Here is a 19,792-nt window from a genome sequence, read left to right as displayed (position 1 = left end):
TGAAGAAAGCCGGTGGTGCCTGGCTATCAGAAGATAGCATGTCTGGGGTCTTAAAGGCTTGAAGATAAATAAGTGGCCATCTAGCTGAGAAGCAACAAAGCCCACATGGAAGAACACACCAGCCTGTGTGATCAGGAGTGTCGAAGGGCTCAGGTATCAGGCATCAAAGAACAAAAAATCATATCATTGTGAATGAGGGGAGTGCGGAGTGGGGACCCAAAGCTCATCTGTATGTAACTGGAAATCCCCTTCTGGAAGTCTCAGGGTACAGTGTAGTACCGATGAAACGTACAATTTTCCTCTAGTTCTTTAATGCTTCCTCCCCCCACTATCATGATCCCAATTCTATATTACAAATCCGGCTAGACCAGAGCATGTCCACAGGTACAGATAAGAGCTGGAAACACAGGGACTCTAGGACAGACTGATAAACCCCTCAGGACCAATAATGAGAGTAGTAATACCAGGAGGGGAAGGGGAAGGTGGGGGAGAAAGGGGGAACCAATCACAAGGATCTACATATAACCTCCTCCCTGGGGGACGGACAACAGAAAAGTAGATAAAGGAAGCCATTGGACAGTGTAAGAGACGACATAATAATAACAATTTATAAATTATCAAGGGTTCGTGAGGGAGGGAGGGTAGAGGAAGAAGGGGGGATATGAGGTGCTGAGAGGTGCTGATACCAAGGGCTCAAGGAGAAAGCAAATGTCTTGATAATGATGATGGAAACAAAAGTACAAATATGCTTGATACACAATGGATGGATGGATGGATTGTGATAAGAGTTGTACGAGCCCCCAATAAAATTATTTTTAAAAATAAATAAAATTAGAAACATGACCATAAAGAAGATTATTCAAACCCCAAGCATATTGGAAATATAGACATGGGTAAGAGGACATTAGACCGTGGCTATTCAGGGAACTCTGGTGGCACTGCGGAGTAAGAATTGACTACCACCCTCAAGGCTGGCAGTTCAAACCCACCAGCTACTTCGTGAGATAAAGGTGAGGCTGTCTGCTCCTGTAAAGATTTACTAAGCCTTGAAAACCATGTATAGGGAAGCTAAGAGTTGGCACGACTTAAGGGTTTGGTGTTTTGGTTTTCTGGTGTGCTAATGCAGGACTCAGAATTAAAGTATTTTAAATGCTAGGTAGGGTCTTCATGAGCAAACACCAGAGAATCCAGCGTTTTTGCCTTAAATGGAGTGGTGGTTAGAGTGCTGAGCAAGTCTCTGCCACTGCAGTTAAAGCCTCTAGCAGCAGCTTAGTCACCACCAGACCACCCTGCTGAGCCAGCAACTAAGCGCCAACGGCAGAGGCCGTCTGCTCCTTCCGGCGGCCACTCCTCACCTGGGCTGAGCGGGGTGCTGACACTGGTAGGCGCGTGGCGTGCTTTGGGTGTTTTACACGAAGCTTCTTTAAATGAACCATCTCGTTCATTGGGGATGCTAGACAGGTCTTGAATATCCGACAGTGATCTGAGGGCAGAGAACAACCAAGAGATGCTGTTTTGGGAAAATCACACTTTCAGTGTGCTCCTGACAAAGCCTTCACTTGGCAATAAGCCAGAATTTAAGACTACCTTAAAAGATAGTCTTGAAAACCGACCTCAGCACAGAGAAAGAGCCTACTTCGATGGACGATGAGACCTATACGTGGGAATGGAGCATTTCGTGGGAAATGCGGGTACAGACATGCGAACATCACTCTACTTCCTTGCTTGTGGGATGACCACATCTTCAATTTGAGAACAGCTTTTAGTTGGAAGAAGACACACATTTCATGTCCACACAAAACCAGGAAGAGCATGGGCCCTTACAAACAAGGAAATAGTATTCCACGAAAACCTCCACGCTACATAGCCCCCGGGGCACTTCTTCAGTGGCCGTACATGTCTCTGTCTTTCCGATCCTTCGGCGGCTCCTTTGAAGTCCCTTCTTGTTCACCTTCAGCACTGGAAGACAGAAAGTGAGACATTCGCATGAGTGCCCTCTGCGTGGAAAGGGCATGTGCTTGCTAACAGGCCTTGGCTACCAGCCCAGTGTGCGAGGTGGCAGCAAGGAGGCTGTGGGCTGGGTCCCAACTCGCCACTGCCCAGCCGCATGCTCTCAGGCAAGCCTGGGCTGGCTCCAGACCTCGGACTCCTCCAGAGGGTCAGCCCCATTCTGGCCACAGCCTGGGACTCTGCAGAGTGAGGCAGCCAGGGGGCACAGGGACCCTGCTGGCAGAGGAAGGCTGGAGCAGGGGCTCAGCCACGGGCCTTCAACCTGTGAACAAGCTGCCGGCATGGACTCTCATGAGAAGCGAGAGAGGCTGGAGCTCCGAAATGGGCAGAAAAATTTATTTAGGATTCAATTTCAACAATTATTAAACACTAACTCTAAGGCAGATAGATCCCTTGCTAAATCCTTCCATGTTTTCATCCCTCTCTAGCCCTTGCAGCAAGGAGCCCTGGTGGTGCAGTGGCTATGACATGGGCTGCTAACCCGAAGATCAGCAGCTCAAATCCACCAGTCTGCTCCTTGGACGAAGACTGGGCTTCTGCCTCCTGCGGAGTCAGTCTTGGAAACGCGCAGTGGAGTTGCTGTCCCACGGGGTCTCTGAGCCGGCATTGCTTCGGCGGCAGGGAGTTTGCTTTCGGAGTCTGTGGTACAATCCTGAGTTGGAACACGTGGGTTTGACTTGTCACTTTTATGAGCACTGTTCATCAGCGTGTTTCTGGTTCTCCTTCTAGACACATGGTAGGGCAGTACTTTTTGATCCTCTCCATGTACCTACGTGATCATGTGATTTTGCTTTAACGAATGAAATGTAAGCGGAAGTGATGTGACGGATTTGCAGGTAGAACCCTTTAGAGCCAGCAAGCCATTTTTTATGTTCCCTTCCTGCCGTAATGATCAAGGAAGCATGAGCAGGGGTCTCCAGTCACTGCCACTGAGCCGACGCCGGTCACAGGACAGAACAGCCCCTGTGCATTTCCAAGACAGTGGCTTTTTACTGGAGCAGAAAGCCCCGTCTTTCTCTCGAGGGTCTTTGACAGAAGGTAACATAAGGAACGCCATCCCTAGTCAACCCATGGTGGACCAGGAGCATGAGCAAGAACGAAGACGTTTGTTTTAAATCACAAAAGAAAGTGGGGCTGTCTGTTACGTTATGTAGCAGAATGTAGCTGCCTGATACAGTCACTTACAAACTAGGCACATTTAGAAAAACAAACAATTTAAACTCTCTGAACTTTGTTTCTCTCATGGGTAAGATGGAGGTAACAGTGTGGGCCTCGAAGGGCAGTCAAACCATCCCCCAACCACAGCCAGTGCTTGGAAAAGGGTTTCTTTGAGGAGGAGATCACCGGAAGGCTACTGTGCCTGGCCCTTACAGCAACAGTTCCGTCTGAAAAAGGAATGCTTTTATTTTAAGGGAATGCAGTTTTACAAATACTTGTTAAAAAAAAACCAAACACACAAGAGCTGCTGCCAGGGGCTTAAGTGGAGAGCAAATGTTTTGAGAATGATGAGGGCAATGAATGTACAAGTGTGCTTTACACAACTGATGGATGTATGGATTGTGATAGAGTTGTATGAGCCCCAATAAAACGGTTACAACAACAACGCAGAGAGCCTGTGTGCTTTGCATGCACCATGCCCCATCGGTAACATCTCCAGTGCGCTCTCACGACCTTGCCTGCTGCTTCCATGAGCACGGATGTGGATCCAAGCAAACAGAAAACCTCGACGCCCCTCTTCCTCCGTTTACCATGACGCTGTCTGTCGGTCCAGTTGTGGGAACTTCTGTTTTCTTCAGTGACTCGCCATCCATACTGGCCAAGTGCTCCAAGTGCTCCTTGCTTTTAGCCAGCCAGGTTGTGGCCCCGCGCATCACGGTTGTGCCTTTGATGCAATGAGGTCCGTACCATGGCCCTCTAGCCCGGGTCTCGAACCTGCCACCAAATGGCTGGTGTTTGTAGCCCATCGAGGGGATTGAACAGCTTGCTAATAACTTAAACGAGGTAGATGGCACCTTGTGGAGGCCGTTTCCCCGAGTCCCCAGGCCTAGCATGAGCCATCCAGAGGTGAGAAAGGTACCCACAGGGCCCCCAAGAAGACATGAGTGGACTGCGTCCTTGGGAGCCAGGTCCCCTGCACTCAGAACCTCCTCAAGCCAGGAGGCAGACAGGTGAAGCTGTAACTCTTGAGACGGTGAGTGAGAGCAAGAGACAGAGAAACAGCAGCAGCAGAACCCGGAGACCAGCGTGGTGCCCTTTCCAGGCTGTGGAGGGGCAAACAAGAGTGCCCTGGGCAGGAAGCTTGCTGGCAGCCACTCAGTGGAGCTGGAACTGAGCCTCTTTAGCCCAAAAGAGCCTTGTCATCCTTACCACAGAGACTTGCCTTCGAGCATGGCTGAGAAGAGGCTGCCCTGACTGAAAACCTGAGCATTCCTGAACCTGAGCTGTAGCCTGTGACTACTTGCCTATCAACCCCTAACCCTGAGTGTGGCCTCTGAGTGGTGTCTAGCCCTGCGGGGACTGGCTGACCCCAGCAGGGAGCAGACGGCGGGAGGGGCAGCTGGAGTCAGGAACAAGAGCGTGGAGGGTGGAGGCATGTCTGACCTCCCTCCCTCACGGAACGGGCTGCTGAGGCAGGTGAGAGGCTCTCCAGGTGCTGACCCTTTTGCCACTGTCTCTTGGAGAGCTGGCCGGGTCCTGGGTTGAAGGAAGGACGTCTGGACGTTTCCAGTTTGCTGATTATTCATAAAGCTGCTGTCAGCACTCATGTGCCTGTTTGTGGCTATCGGGGTAGAGAATGACAGGGTGGAGAACCTTGCTGAAGAGCCCCAGGTAAGAGGCAGTCAGGATCTACTTCTGCGACTGGACTGCCCTCACAGCCCTGCGGGCAGGTCCCAGTGAAGCGGAGCAGACTGCTCCTCCTCGTTCGGCGAGGGTTGCACCATTCCCAGAGGTTCTTTGGGTGGGAAACCCTCAGTAACAACAGTCCGTACCTTGGTACAGGCTGGAACCGAGATGTGGACGTTTCCTCGTTTTTTCCAAGGCTTCTTCCCACCACGTGGAACGTCTCCTCCCCTGCAGGGACAAAGCGGATGTCACTTGTACACTGACTTGTCGCCCACCCAGGCGACGGCTGCCATTCCCTAAACGACCCACTGGTCTGCTGGCAGGACAGGGATCCTCTAGTTAAACGCAACTGGATGGAGTGCCAGAGAGGAAAGGAGGTTTGCCCTGAAAGTTTATTTTCCGTGCTCAGAGGGGAGGACTGTATTCTGACACTCGGAGACAATGTAGCCATTTACTGGCCTTTCAGCAACTGTAACAGCACAGTTGCTGCTAGAAACAAATGTCGTTTGTCTTTTCAACTGACCCATTTCCTGTCAGCAGACACCAGGGGGCATCAAAACCAAGAACTATTGTCCACAGAGCAAACTGTGCCCCTCAGCCGGGGACCCCCACCCACAGTCGGTGGGGCTGGGAGCCAAGGCAACGGTTTCTCTTCTCCAGGGCAGCTTGTGGCTGAAGTTCCCTCTCTGCAGCTGAGGAAGACGCTCGCTCTGGAAGCCTCCGGCCAGGCCAGGCTCCACTTCCCTGCCTACTGTTGGCTGCCCTGGTTTCTAGGACACGCGTGGCCCTGTTTCCACTGCCCATGGCTCCCCCACCCCTGGTCTAGGCAGTCTACTGAGCCCGAGAAAGCCGTCCTGCAGACAGTGTTACTGTCCACGGTCCCAAGACTTCTACACCCCAACAGGGGAGACGCCTGGGGGCTCCCCTTCCTTTGACCCTTGTTTGAAACACAAAATGCCTTCAAAGTATAACCTAGTAAGAACAACTTAGTGCTGGAGGGAACTTAAGGGATTTTGGAATCAGGGGGAGGGGAAGGAGGGGACTGGAGGGGTGAGAGAGGCAGGTCCTGGGGAGATGGACTTGCTCAAGGATCCCAGCAGAGTCGGGCCTGGAGCCGGTGAGAGGCCCCTGTCCTGTGCCCTGGGGTGGAAGGGATCTATCAGAACCTCTGCGCTGGAGTGGACCTCACGCAGTGGGTTTGAGTGGAAAGGGGGCAGAGTCTCCTGGAAGGAGAGACGGAGAGGGACCACAGTCTTCTGACTGGCCCTGGTTTTCTGATCTGCCTGCCCTACAGCTTCTCCATCCCACCCAGCGCCCTCCAAACACAAGGAAGCCACATGCCAGCCAGACCCACACAGACAGTTGACGCAGGGAGGTTGGCAGGAAGAGACAGGTGGCCCAAGCCCTAGCTCTGAGCATGTCGGTGTTTATGTGACAGCTCTCAGCTGGCTAACTGCTCTTCCGTCCGGTGGGGGCAGGAGCCAGGAGAGGGCTGGGAACCAAAGCTGTGCAACAGGAGGCCGCCCTGCCTGATCAGGAGTGGCGAGGCAGGACTGGGCAGTGGCCTGGCACGGCGGTGGGTAATGGGGTTACTTCTACTGGTCATGAAGGTGAGAGCACCCAATGCCTTCCAGGCGTTGTGCTGCACTGCTGGCTGCTCTTGGTGTTTTGCTAAGAGGCTAAGGAAGCAGAGGGAGACAACGGTGGAGAAGGCCATGGGGAACCCAGCCCTCGTCCTAGCCTCTATCCTGTCAGTAACAGGCTGTGTGGTTGCACAGAATCCCCCCAGTCAGATCAGCGAAATTCAGTGAACTAAGAGGCCAGAATCTGGTGGGAAACAAAAGACAGAAGAAAGGCCATAAGTTATGCTGTGAAATGCCAAGGATGCATGAGGTCCTAGGTGGGCGAGGGGGAAGAGTCACTCTGAGGGGACACCACTCAGCCTCTGTTCTCATCTGGATCTGAGCACCGTGATCCGAGGAAAGGGAAGGCAAGAGACCCTCCAAGGCAGGGGCCCTGAGGGCTTCTTACCAGAGCCTTGAGGTTGGGCGAGTGCACCTGCATGTCCTCCTGAGGCTTCTTCTATGGGACTCGAGGTCTGCGAAAGAAAATGACAACAGCAAAGAGAGGCGGCTCACTGGAGACAGACGGGACCATCGAAAGGTGTGCTTCAGTCTCGACAAGATATACCTGTTTTCTGTGCCTACCAAAATAAAAGCACACAGCACCTCCATTCACTTCCAGCATTTATTCATCTGTAGACATTAAGTGTTGGCATTGTGTCTTCTGAGTAGTTTGTTGCGCCAGCCTAGCTGATAAACACATGTGGGATTAATTCAAAGGCTGAGAGATAAATGGCTCAGCGAGCTTCGCCTTTCTTGTCTCTTGTTCTTTGATCATTTACCAGTGTGCGGCTGCCTTGCTTGTTCTGTGCCTCAGTTTGCAAGCTACACTGCCTGTGGGACACCTAACCTATGAACTGTGTGTAACTCAAGGTTCCTTCAAGACCTGCTTCACCACTTCATTGGAATTTACATCTCTTGAGCTGGGGACTGTCGGACCCTGTCATCTGGCTGACTGTTGGTGACCTGCCTTGCTGTTTGCTGCCTGAGGCCGGATAGCCTGAATTGCTCCACAGAGGACTACCTGGCGGCCCTCAAGACTTGAAGGACTGCCAGTGTCTCACAACTGTCTCATGGGAGTGAGTTGCACTGAGCCATTTGTACTGCTTTATAATTTAATTAACTGTTTATCTCATATGTTATACATCTATGTATAAACATCTATAGAATTATTAGCATTCTGATTGTTTCTCTAGAGAACCCTGACACAGTTCTCCCACCCCTAAAAACAAATCCCACTTCCCGTTTTGAACACTCCTATTCTTCACTGCCTACTCCTCGCTCCAAGCCTGCATTTGAAATGTTTTGGTTCTATTGTGAGCAAAGATTCTCTAAAAGGATCCAGCTCAGGAGGGGAATGCACACAATTTCATATTCTCGTGGGATCCAGATACTGTCCTGAGATCATCTTTAAAATTTAAGTCAAAAAAAGTCCCCCGGAGTTTCCTTTCCATCAGACAAGTTTAGCTTCCTGTCCTCAGTGACACACGCCGGCCCTGCTCCTGTGCTCGCTCAAGGACGATGCGCACGGGACCAAGCCGACAACTCCAGGAGTAGACGGGCGCTCACTGAGGAGTGGTTGCTTGGCTGGAAGATCGCAATCAATGCCTGAGTGATATATGCAGAAATGCGTGAACCGACGTATATGCTCAACAAAAACAATTTTTTGAAAAAGTTTTAGTTCTTGGGAAACTTTTCTGAGCAGCCAAAGGTTGGAAAGATGGTCCACTCGGCAGCACTAATCTATGGAGCGAGAAGTCAGGGCAGGAGTCCCTTCGGGAAGGAGGTGGTGGCTGGAGAGACGCTCGAGAGGGTTTGCAGGGGTCCTGGTGGCACAGGAGGAGGCACGCGTGGTTCCTAACCCAAAGGTCGGTGGTTCAAGCTTCCAGCTGCTCCAGGGGAGAGCGCCGAGGCGGTCTGGTGTTGGAAACCCTACAGGGCAGCTGTCTGTCCCACAGGGTTGCTATGGGTCAGCATCAACTCAAAGGCCACGGGATTTACTTCTCGATCTGGGTGATGTGGTTCTCATGGGTGTGCTTGGCCTTCGGAAGTTCACTGAGCTGTACACTTAATGCCAATCATGGGTAACTGCTCCAGTTATACTTTTGGTGCATTCTGGGATTCTTCCTATCAGCCAAACGCTGTGATTAACAGATAGAATCCCTCCTTTCCTCCTCCACATCTCCCATGCTGATCAAAGATCCTAAAAAGGTGGCAAGTGATGGGGGATCGGAGGGGACTGTCAGGAAATAAAAGAACCTACTGAACCCCACTTTGTGTGCAAGTTGGTGCTTGCGACGCTGGGAGAGGCTCCTGTGGCGAGAGGCTGGTGCGCTGGCTGATCTCTTGGTTCCCATCCCAGGAGCTCCCCCACCACTCAAGCAAGCTGGGCTAACCCCCACCTCGCCAGGACTTCAGCCTGCCTGCCTACTAGCAGGCCTGCTCGGCCCCACAGGAAGGACCCGTGGGAGAGGCTGCACAAACAAGTGGTTGGGAGGCAAGTACAGAGTGCGGGCACACGCGGGCCCCGTCTTAGGAGCATCCGACCGCTCCTTCTTGAAAGACCTGTTTCTCAGACAGTTCTCTGAAAGCACAGCTGAAACCACGGGACAGGGAACACCGCGTACGCTCAAGTGGCAAGCGACGCTCCTCGTTGAAAATGATCACGAAAGGGAGGGAGAAACACACTGGAGAAAGTGGGGAATGTACTTTGCCCTGAACGGCGGCGGCTTTACCTCTAGCGCGAAGGTTTCTTGAGCAGTCGAGGAGCAAAAATACTCATAGTCTGGAGTTAAAAATTCATCTGTGATGTCCTCAGAAGATGCTGGCGAGCCAGTTGATCCCGCAGACTGGTCCTGTGAAATGAGGTAGGAAATTGCTCTTTGGCTGCCGTTCACTGAACATTGCCCTACAGCTAGGCAGAGTACCAACACCCAGCGGTGCCCAGCAGGCCTCGTGCACCCTTGCCGGCTGGCCCTCCGTGCCCACTGGAGTCTCCCTCCGTGTAGGGCTGAGTAGGGGGTTAGCAACCTGCCTGCTCGAAGGTCCCGAGAGAGTAAATAAGTTTAAGGGACTCTGTGGAAACGCGCAGCGGCGGGCCCCAAGCTGGCGGTGCACTCAAACAGGGTCATAGCTAAGAGCAAGGCCCTGCCGCCACCATTCTAACTGGGGCATGAGGGGGAAGCCCCCATCTCTCAGGGCTGCAGGAGCAGTCCCTCCCTTGGCATAATGCTTCAGACAGGAGGCAGGGGATTCGGCAGTCCTGCAAGTACTACCCTTTACAGGCAAGCGAAGAAGCATGATTCGGAAACAGCAATCAAGTTTCAGTAACAGAAGCAGAGTTGAAAGTAATAGCTTTTTCCTTCAGCATCCTCTTTAGCCTTCCTATTCGGGCCTGGACACCACGTGGCCAGAGGGCCAACTGGCTTGTCTCCCAGCCTTCCTCTACCCCTTCACAGTACCCTTCCTATTCGCATGTCCAGCCCAACCGCAGACACCTGCTGGGCCATGAGCTGGGATCCCCTCCTTCTGCCCTGGGCTTTCAGAATTGGTCTTGCCCACCCTACTAGATGGTACACCCAGGGGGGAAGCTGACTCTGACTGCTGTCTGTGTTCGCCAAGCACCACGATGCACGCCACACTGAGTGGAACGGACTCAAACAGGGAGACAGCCTTCATGTCAGAGACGTGCGGGCACACACCCCAACCAAAAGGAAGCGCAGATAGTTTACTGGGTGCTGTCATGCGTCACAACACGCGTGTGTTCAAACTCACAGCGGTGCATTCCACTGGCAGGGACTGCCGGGCCCTCTTCGGGCCACCTCACTTACTCCGTCAGGTTTCTCCACGGCCATCAGTGTCTCGAGGCTTGCGTGAAAGGCCTCACTATCTTCTGGCTGCTCGTTCCTTCTGAGGGACAGATGTCTGGCACCTAATAATTGTAACACGGCAGTCACTCGATGACACTCACTGGAAAGGACAGAGACGCAGGCCTGTTCTGCTCAGGGCGGCCACGTCTGCTATGTCCAGAGAGTGGAGTCTGGTCATGCAGCCCCAAAGTGCAGCCCCAGATCAGCCACCTTTTTGCCCGCCCATTTATGTTTGACAAGGGACAGCTTCTAGATACAAGCAAGACACGCCAGCAGATCTAAGAGAAATGACCAGGCAGGACACGTCCCGTTTGGCCCCTCACAGTGAGTTTGAACAGGGCGCGTCACGTGACGGTAGGCGGCTCTGGCAGGGAGATCTGGGAGCCAGTGCATGTATTTCAGACTTAAAATGAGATGCAGTGGGGCAGGGGCTGGGTGGAGCATGGTGTCCATCCTTGCTCCAGTTCGATTCCCTGTTGGGGCAGATGCAGGGCCAGGGTCTGTATATGGAGATGATTTACTTCCGGGACAGAGTGGGCCAAACCACTAGTGAAGACAGGGATGTCTGGTTTCTTTATCTCAGGGAAGAGTGGCGTTAGGGTGGGAAGGGAGCGGGCCAAGCACAGGAACCAGGCCGGCAGTGTTCTTCTCTCTGAGCGCTGGCATCGGCATAGAGCTAGCCTCGGCCCCCACCCCACCCCACCTCACGGCGAACTTACTGGTGAAGCTCCGTGACCCAGGCTGCTCGCTGGGCTCATCACGGTTCTCCGTGGCATCACCCTGGCGGGAACACTCTGCTGCTTGCTGCCAATCCACGCTCTCAGGGCCCCTCGTGGGACGCTGCATCAGGGCAGCGGGACCGGGCTTATTTTCGGCCTCGCTCTCTGAAGGCAAACTACTCTGAGGGTGCCAGGGGAGCACCATGAGCCGCCCCGCACAGGCCTTTTTTGCCATTTCTTTCACCTCCACTGCGCACAAGAGAAAGCAGCATTGTCAACATCACAGTGCACATCAGGGGGCGAGGGAGGGTCTTCAGTTCTCAAGGAGCAATCACTACAGGTCCTAAGTCACAATGATTGGCCTTTTCATAGTTGTATCGCCCTTGGCTTGCCTTTGTGGCTTCGAGGGGAGAACTGAAGGCATGTCAGGGAAGGGCAAGATTTCAGGCCGTTCCCCCACGGATGCCAGCCTAGAATGCGGCAGAGAACTTCGAGGGACCCTCCTGGGGCAGCGATTTTACAGCTTCCCAATCTGAATTCACCTACAGCTACTGTTGAACATTTACATTCCAAATGTCCTACGTGCCCGAGAAAGCAAGAGGCGGCTTTCTACTCCCATAAGTAGTTAGTCTGCACGGTTCTACCGGGTTGCTGTGATTGGCTCACAGTCAAAGTCAGTCTAGTTTGGGATAAAACTGACAGAAAGAGAATGCCCACAGGCTATCTTAGTGACAGCATGCTAGATAGCAGGTACTGCTATGACTCACAGAACAGCCCTCGTGGGGCTCAGAGACTCTTTTCAAGGGCGTAGAAAGCCTCATCTTTCTCCCGTGGGGTCGCTTGTGATTTTGAACTGCTAGCCTCATGGTTATAAACCGTGTGAATATTTCCTCTAAAGTCGGGGGGGGGGGCAGTGCATCTCCTTCTGTAGTCTGAAGGCAACGGGCCTTGCTTTTAAAATGGTAGACCTGATGGAAGAGAATCACGTGGGAGGATATTGCCCAGTAAGAACAGTTTTTCACTTAGGAGATGGCAGCCAGGCTAGGCAGGTACCTGACGTTTCCTGTTGGCCAACAAAGCCCATGTCTTTATACTTACGTTTCCATTTTAGGTGAGCCTCTTGGTCTTCATGATGTCTTGATTTGGGATTGCAGATTTCAGAAGGCACAGATTCCGCACTGATCCTAAATGACAGGAGTTGGGGTGGGGGTGGGGTGGGAGCAAGTGGACACAAACACATCCTTTTGTTCAAGCCCCTGACAGGGCCGTCCACCAACCCACCCCCCAGCGGTACAGCCGCCTACTCTGAGCCAGTCACAGGTTGCACTGACTCGTCCCCACCGCCAGAGGGCGGGAGTCCCCACCGTTCAGGCCACAGGAGTGAGTCCTTACCTGGCAGAGTCCCAGGCAGGCCTGGGTGACCCAGGATGTCCCTGTGGGTGACTTGGTGTTGCCAGCGGTGCACTGCTAATCCGTGTGACTTCGGCCCGGGAACAGGACTCTCTAGGTCTTCTGTGATTAAGAAGTGAAAGGACTGGATTGGGGGATCTCTAAGATATATTCAAAGTCCAGATTTATTTTTTTTTCAATCATTTTATTGGGATTCATAAAAATCTTATGACAATCCATACATAGTGTTAACCACATTTGTACATTTGTTGCCATCATCATTCTCAAAACATTTGCTTTCTACTTGAGCCTTGGTATCAGCTCATTTTCCCCTTCCCCTCCCTCCTTCATGAACCCTTAATAATTTATTTTTAAAATTTTTGAGGTCTTACGGACAACAGAAAAGTGGGTGAAGGGAGACGAAGTCCAGATTTCCTGACTCTAAAAATGCTCGTAGGAAGTCTTCAGAGGTAGGGGGTGAAAAAAACCCCAAACACTTGAAACCACTTCACCAGACAGAACCCGGTCTCTGGGCTGCTGGAAAGACCACAGAACACAGGTAACCTTCTGCCAGAAAGCGCTGGCCACAGGCCCTACACCCGCCCCAAGGCCCGAGGGCGGCCAGGCACTTAGAGTCCTCAGCCTGGCTGGCCTCTGAGTCCTGGGCCCTGCCTCCCACTCGCCATCTGCCTCACTCTGGAAGCTTTCCTTCTCTCTGAGCTTAGGGCTCCCTGACTGCAAAATGGAGGAGTCTTTTTACTGGGATATATTTGTGTATAAAATATGTGCATAGAATCGATATTGGTATGTTTACCTGTTATTGCCACTGCTAGGTGCTGTGGAGTACATCTTCGACTCACAGCTAAGAACTGCCCCATCGTGTTCCTGCTGTAACCCTTACAGAAGCAGATTTCTAGACCTTTCTCCTGCTGAGCCACTGGGTGGTTAGCCGTGGAGTGCTTAACAATTTGTGCCACCAGGATCCCTTTGTACGAGGGCGATCCAAAGGCTCAAGGAAAATTAGAATTAAAAAAATACGGGAATTTTCCTAGGAACTCTGTGTATTTTACCACCTACTAAACTAACACTTCACAAATGTAGGGTCTGAGGCATGTTACCCAGAAAGCCCTACTCCCTAGCCAGGCTGGAAGCGCAGAGGTCAGACACAAGGGGCTTTTTTTAAAGAGCAACTGGACATCATCAGTTGAGAGCCTTCAAAATGCACATCCTCTTGACCTAGCAACTCTACTTCTGGGAATCTAGTCTAAGGACTTAACGCAAAATGCAGGGGAAAACATGATTTACAGTCACTGCCCGAGCCTCGTGCCTATCAGGGAAGTGAAAAAAACAGCTTGCATTCAACAACCTCCAGGTAAGCTTACAGGGCGTTCTTAAGAATGTGTGACGACACTCAGGTGATATAAAATTGTCTAAATGAATATAATTAAATGTGCTTTTAATGTTTATGCTTTTAAGATATACAAAAAAAGGCTAGGATAGATGATGTTGTAGTTATATAATCTGTTGTCAATTTGAAACTTAAGAATGAAGGGGTGGAGTTTAGCCTGTCAGTCAGGTCACAGCTTGATAACCTCATTTGGAGGCGCTAAAGAGATAAATAGCTCCCTGGAGGCAGGACACACGCTCAGTCCTTGCAAGACATGCTTGCTGACAAGACACATGGAGTTATGCTAGAGACCTGGAGCTGGAGAAGCCACATGGAGACCCCTGTCAGCGCTGAGATGCCTCTACCACCACTGGAGTCACATGACTTTCCACCCACTGGCCTGTGATCGTCCTGCATTGGGCCTCATTGCATGTGGTTTGTGAGTCTGAAGAGGACTTTATAGACTGGTATTGGACATATGGGCCAATATCAGACTTATGGGCTTGGTCTGGACTGGGCTGGGCTGTTTTCTCAATATACACCTGCTCTTGTATGTAATGCTCTTTCTTCTACACATTTGTGTGCCCATGGATTTGCTTCTCTAGTCCACCCAGACTAAGACAGAAGGTAACAGGCTAAGCTTTTCCTGGATCTTTGCGGGGAGGAGAACGGAGCTGGGGTGAGGAGACCACACCTCAAGCGTTTGTCATCTAATGGTTCTGAAAAACCAAGTGTGAGGTGCCAGAGGGCTTCACACAGTGCACACAAAATGGAACTCAACGATGATGGAATTTCCCCAAGCTTTCTGAAGCTCTTCGGATGTGCTACCCCCCTTCCAGTGGTCCCTGCTGGGACCACTCCATGGCACCCTGCTGGCTGGCAGTCAGCGGGCACAGGAGGAGCAGGAGGCTGCTCATCCCTCTCACAGCCACGAATGCAGTCCCAATGGGGCAGGAGAGGCGGCTGGCTGGCCTTTAACAGTTGTGCTCTGTCTGGTTGAAGTCATTGCCGCCACCTGATCCCTGGTGTTCCTTAGGAGTTGCCAGCCCCCTGGCTCCTTTCTGCTCACTTACCTGTGAGGGTCCAGGGCCCACCAAGCTGTTTCTGCCTTCCTTCCCTTCATCCCGCTCAGCCCTGCTGTCACCAGACACTCAACAGCTCGATGCAGAGGAAAGGGGACAGTGAAACGCACCTACTGGGGTCGGGGCTCCTGTTTCTGTCCAAACCGTCCTGGGCTGCCCGCGTGGGCTCAAGCTGGCCGGTGGTGTCGCATTTTCCAGAGCCACTTGGAGCTGGCAGCTGAAAGAGCAGTGACCACGAGTCAGGGCTGGGAGGAGGGAACTCCTCCGCCCGCTCTCCTTTCAAAGCCGTTCTTGTGAAATGTGCGCAAGCAGTGACACTGCCCAGTGACTTCCCTCTAGGAACCCGTTTCTTACCTGGATTCCTTCTCCCAGCAATGGTGACGGGGAACCCAGCCCAGACGGAGTGCAAGGATAAGGGTGACCCTGGGTGGTTAAAACAGGCCTCACAAGGCCCAAGAACGCCAGTGCGAGGCTCCTACTGCTAAAGTGCTTAATAAGAGTACTTTTAAGATTAAAAAACCCCATAAACTCTCCGGAGCAACTGTCCCCTGTATTAATCTTAAGACAGCAAGGCTTTATGGCCAGAGTCCGGAGCCGAGGTTCTGGTCTACTCCACTCCCGGCCATCAAGTCCTTTCTGATTCTCAGCAGGACTGGTAGAACTGCCCCTGCGGATTTCTGAGACTCGAGTAGAGTCTCTACCAGAGTAGAAAGCTGTGCCTTTCTCCGAAGCAGCGGTCGGTGGTTTTGAATGCTGGCCTGTGGTCAGTGGCTGAACGAGTAACCTCTGCGCCAGCATGGCTCCCAGCCCTGGTCTAAGCCTTGCTCAAGCTCACGTGGAGAGCTGGTGGGTCAGATGTGCTTGCAGCCCCCAGTCAGGATGCTATGAAAATTAAACACATAAAGCGAAGGCCATGATACTTCTGAAACTGTGAATTCAAAATATGGACGCTGATGCCCTTTATCCCAACGGAGACGTTCAGGTCAGCTTGGTCCTATTTTAACATAATTATAAACTTAGGCAATCATATTTCTTAGTCTGGAACAAATTGAGGCAATAAAGGGGGGGCCTGGAGATGCAGCAAGTGAGAGAAGACATAAAAATGACCACAAGCTCGCTAGGGCGTGTGCTCTCGAGAGCTCAGTTTGAGGCAAACGCCAGACTGCAGCCAGGCCTCACCGCACAGATACACTGAGCAGCTTGGCACTCTCACCAAGAAAGGCTAGAATCTATTCAGGATGTGTAGATTAATTGCAGCTATTAGATTAAAGGAAAAATAAATAAAAAGGAAAAAGAATTTCATTAAGTAGGATTAAAATATCAAGAATTGAGAAGTACAAGGGATGAATTACAATTGTCTGAAAAATTTATTTATATAGAAATACCATATTCTCTGGTGATGCTAGGAAAACAGGGTGGAATTTTAAAGAGAAGATAAACTAAGGAGAATTGGATTAGGCACGGTCAATGAATGCACTAGTACATGGCCGGCAGTGATGCTACCACACTCACTGTCCCCACTCCTCCTTCCCAGGAGAGGGCATCACGTCACCTCCCTGGAGTCTGGGCAGACCGAAGGCCTGTCTCTGGCTAATGGAAAGCGGTACAGATGGCACTGACTCAGGCTGAGACCAGCTCTCAGGAGGCTCAGCACGCTCTTGCTTTGGAAGTCCACGGCCCCACTGTTGGGAAGTCCGTGGGCAAGAAGCCAGTGCCAGGTCCTGCACCTCTTGGCCCCGCCCAGCTGCCAACGGGCTGCAGTGGACAGTGTCTCCTCCGGCCAATGCCACATGGAGCGGAAGAATCTCCTAGGGAGCCACGGAACCAATAAAAACATTGCTCCGCTGCTGTATGCCACTCCGTTGGGTCTTGTTTGTTACACAGTAATAAATACCAAAGCATAACACAGGGAAGTATGTAATTTGCATTAGCTTATAGCCAATAGTTTCCTACTCACAAACATGTCCAAATTCTCTCAATCACTCACTCCTTCGATGACCATGCAGAGAGAACCTACTAGCTGCTAGGACACCACAGGAGTAAGACCCTGCCCCCGCCCTGAAGGGACTCCCTCCCCCAGGAGCACTCTGCAGGGCACTCCCTGGACCCCAGGGCCAGCACCTCTGGGGTTTTCTCACCTCTTAAGGAGGGCCTTCCTTGACCCCCAGCTGCCCTCTGGGCCCCTGGTGCTTCAAGAGCTCATACACCATGACAATCGGGGATCTGAGGGGTCCTCCGGCTCCATGAACACTACTGAACGAATCGACCTTAAAACGTGCCCAAGATGTCTCATGCAAAAGGAGAGCCATCTGAAAAGTGCCAGCGTCTGGACCATTCTGGCCTGTGACCGCAGCAACCCCCTATGCTCACCCGGGCGCGTTTAGAGGTGTGGGTTTTAGAACTGGAGGCGGGGCGTCTGCCTTGCACTCCGTCCTAGAGGCCTGGCTCCCCAGGGTCAGGAGGGCCCTGCTGTGCATTGGTGGCATTTGTACGCCCAGCACACAGGCCCGGGGCACTGTTGAAGGTACACCCTGCTTCGGCCGCCCGTCTCCCCCTTCGTAGGCTCACCTGACGGCTCTTCCCGGACTCATCCCGAGGGCTTTCCGCGGAGACCTGGGTGAAGGGACTGGACGACTTCCAGCCACAATGGCTTCTTTTCTGGGATTTTTTGCCAAAACGTCCTCCGTGAAAGTCTTGCGCTGGCCTCGGAGACCTTGTGAGGGTCCTGGAATTGCCCCTGGATACCAGCTGCTGGTCCCCTGACAGCGGCCCAACAGGGGGAATGTAGCCCAAAGTCGGGGGACCAAGGGCTGAAGGTGCAAACTCTCGCGAGCTCTCCCACAGAGACCTGCTCTCCTCCTGCTCCCTCTGCATCCCCTCCAGCTGGCCGATTTTCTGCTGGGCGGTGCTCAGCAAGTCGGCGCTCTGGTGCATCAGGGTCTGCGCGATCTTCAGGTTCAGCACACACTTGCTGATGTGCTCCTCGGTCATGGACCTGCTGCTCACGCTGACCCTGGCTTCTCTGGTGGGCTCACGGCCCTTGTGAGGACTCAGCGAGTCTTGCTCCCAGGCCCAGTCCTCGGCCGAGAGCTCTGTCTCCATTTCCAAAGAACTCTCGTCCTCCTCGCAGAAGCACCCTGCTTCTCTCTCCATCCTCTCCAGCTCTTCCTCCATGGACTTCAGTTCGTCTTCCTGGGTAGAACTGTCCACCTCAAGAGAGGAAACCGACCCGAGGGGCTCCTCCCCTTTGCCACCCCCCACAGCCAAGCAGCCAGAGTAAATCTCGTTGATCTCGAAGCTGGACAGGCTCCCCCGATCGACATCGACGCTGGAGCTCCCGGTCTCTTCCTGCACTGAGGGCGGCATGGGCGGAGCAGCGCCTTGGCTCTGAGTCTCCCTGGCCCCCAGGCTTGGTTCTCGGGCTTGTGCATCTAGTGCTTTAGCCATGGGAGTGGCCCTTGGTGAACGAAGCTGACTCCCTGTTGAAAAAAAATCAAGAGTGGGGTTTGTGGGTCAAAGTGGTCACTGTGAACCACCCAGCAGCCTGGGCTTGTTGCTTGAGGTGCAGGAAGGCAGAAAGCAGCTCTTCTTTCCCACCCACCTCCTGGGGCACAGCCCTGCCAGACATGCTCCCTCAGGCCAGAGGGCATTCCTCACCTAGGCTACAGCTCCTTTTCCAAAACACTCTTTGGGGCATGTGAACCTTCATCCACAGTGAGTTCAAAATATGCTTAACCATCAGGCACACAAGCGATAGCCCCTGAGCTTACTGGCTGCAGTCACAGCTTCCTTGACACACACAAGCTTGACAGTTCGTGCCAGTTACACCACGCACAGCTATGCGCCTACTGAACGTCTGTTAAAACGAGCCAAGACCAATGGAGATCCCCTCATAGAGGGGTTTAGGAGAGGAGATGGGTTAATTAGGGTGTGAGGTAGTATCGATGAAGAACACAGCTCTCCCCCGGATCCTGGATGCTTCCTCCCCCCAACTACCATGATCCGAATTCTACCTTGCAGGGCTGGATAGGGCAGAGGCTGTACACTGGTGCATATGAGGGTTGGAGGTACAGGGAATCCAGGGTGGATGATACCTTCAGGACCAAGGGTGTGAGGGACGATGCTGGGAGAGTGGAGGTTGAGTGGGTTGGAAAGGGGGAACTGATTACCAGGATCCACATGTGACCTCCTCCCTGGGAGATGGACAGCAGAGAAGCGGGGAAGGGAGACTCCGGATAGGGCAAGATATGACAAAACAACGATGTATAAATTACCAAGGGCATTTGAGGGAGGGGGGAATGGGGAGGGAGGGGGGACAAAAAAAGAGGACCTGATGCAAGGGGCTTAAGTGGAGAGCAAATGCCTTGAGAATGATTGGGGCAGGGAATGTATGGATGTGCTTTATACAATTGATGTATGTATATGTATGGATTGTGATAAGAGTTGTATGAGTCCCTAATAAAATGTAAAAGAAGAAAAGAGAAAAAAATGATTAGGGCAAAGACTGTACAGATGTGCTTTATACAATTGATGTATGTATATGTATGAACTGTGATAAGAATTGTATGAGCCCCAATAAATTGTTAAAATTAAAAAAAAAAAACAAAAAAAAAACGAGCCAAGGAATTCCCCAGGAAGCCAGTGCATCATGGGAAGAATCCACAACTCACCACCAAGCACCAATGGCCATTCTAGTGACCCCATAGGACAGGGCAGAACTGTGCCTGTGAGTTTCCAAGGCTGTGACTGTTAACAGGAGTAGAAAGCCGTCTTTCTCCCAAGGTGGGGCTAGTGGTTTCAAATTGCTGACGTTGTGGTTCACGGCCCACTGTGTAACCACTAAGCCACCAGCGAAAAGTAAGCCCAGGTC

General features: G+C 52.2%; 1 protein-coding gene across 1 annotated transcript in view; it reads right to left on the bottom strand.

Moving 5' to 3' along the window:
- Positions 1-19,792, bottom strand: part of TEX14 (testis expressed 14, intercellular bridge forming factor) — a 72,370-nt gene that overhangs the window by 19,030 nt on the left and 33,548 nt on the right. Inside the window, exons 13-23 of the mRNA XM_075559630.1 lie at positions 17,623-18,401; positions 15,049-15,139; positions 12,457-12,598; positions 12,163-12,248; positions 11,065-11,313; positions 10,307-10,407; positions 9,212-9,331; positions 6,886-6,952; positions 5,001-5,082; positions 1,897-1,959; positions 1,356-1,483 (exon numbers count right to left, since the gene is read on the bottom strand). Of these exons, the coding sequence (XP_075415745.1) occupies positions 1,356-1,483; positions 1,897-1,959; positions 5,001-5,082; positions 6,886-6,952; positions 9,212-9,331; positions 10,307-10,407; positions 11,065-11,313; positions 12,163-12,248; positions 12,457-12,598; positions 15,049-15,139; positions 17,623-18,401 (1,908 nt within the window). The remainder of the gene's footprint in view (positions 1-1,355; positions 1,484-1,896; positions 1,960-5,000; positions 5,083-6,885; positions 6,953-9,211; positions 9,332-10,306; positions 10,408-11,064; positions 11,314-12,162; positions 12,249-12,456; positions 12,599-15,048; positions 15,140-17,622; positions 18,402-19,792) is intronic.

The sequence above is a fragment of the Tenrec ecaudatus genome, chromosome 10 (assembly GCF_050624435.1).
Source record: "Tenrec ecaudatus isolate mTenEca1 chromosome 10, mTenEca1.hap1, whole genome shotgun sequence".
NCBI classification, from domain to species: Eukaryota; Metazoa; Chordata; class Mammalia; order Afrosoricida; family Tenrecidae; genus Tenrec; species Tenrec ecaudatus.
Note: the sequence above shows the minus strand (reverse complement) of the source record. Positions and strands in the feature narration are given on the sequence as shown.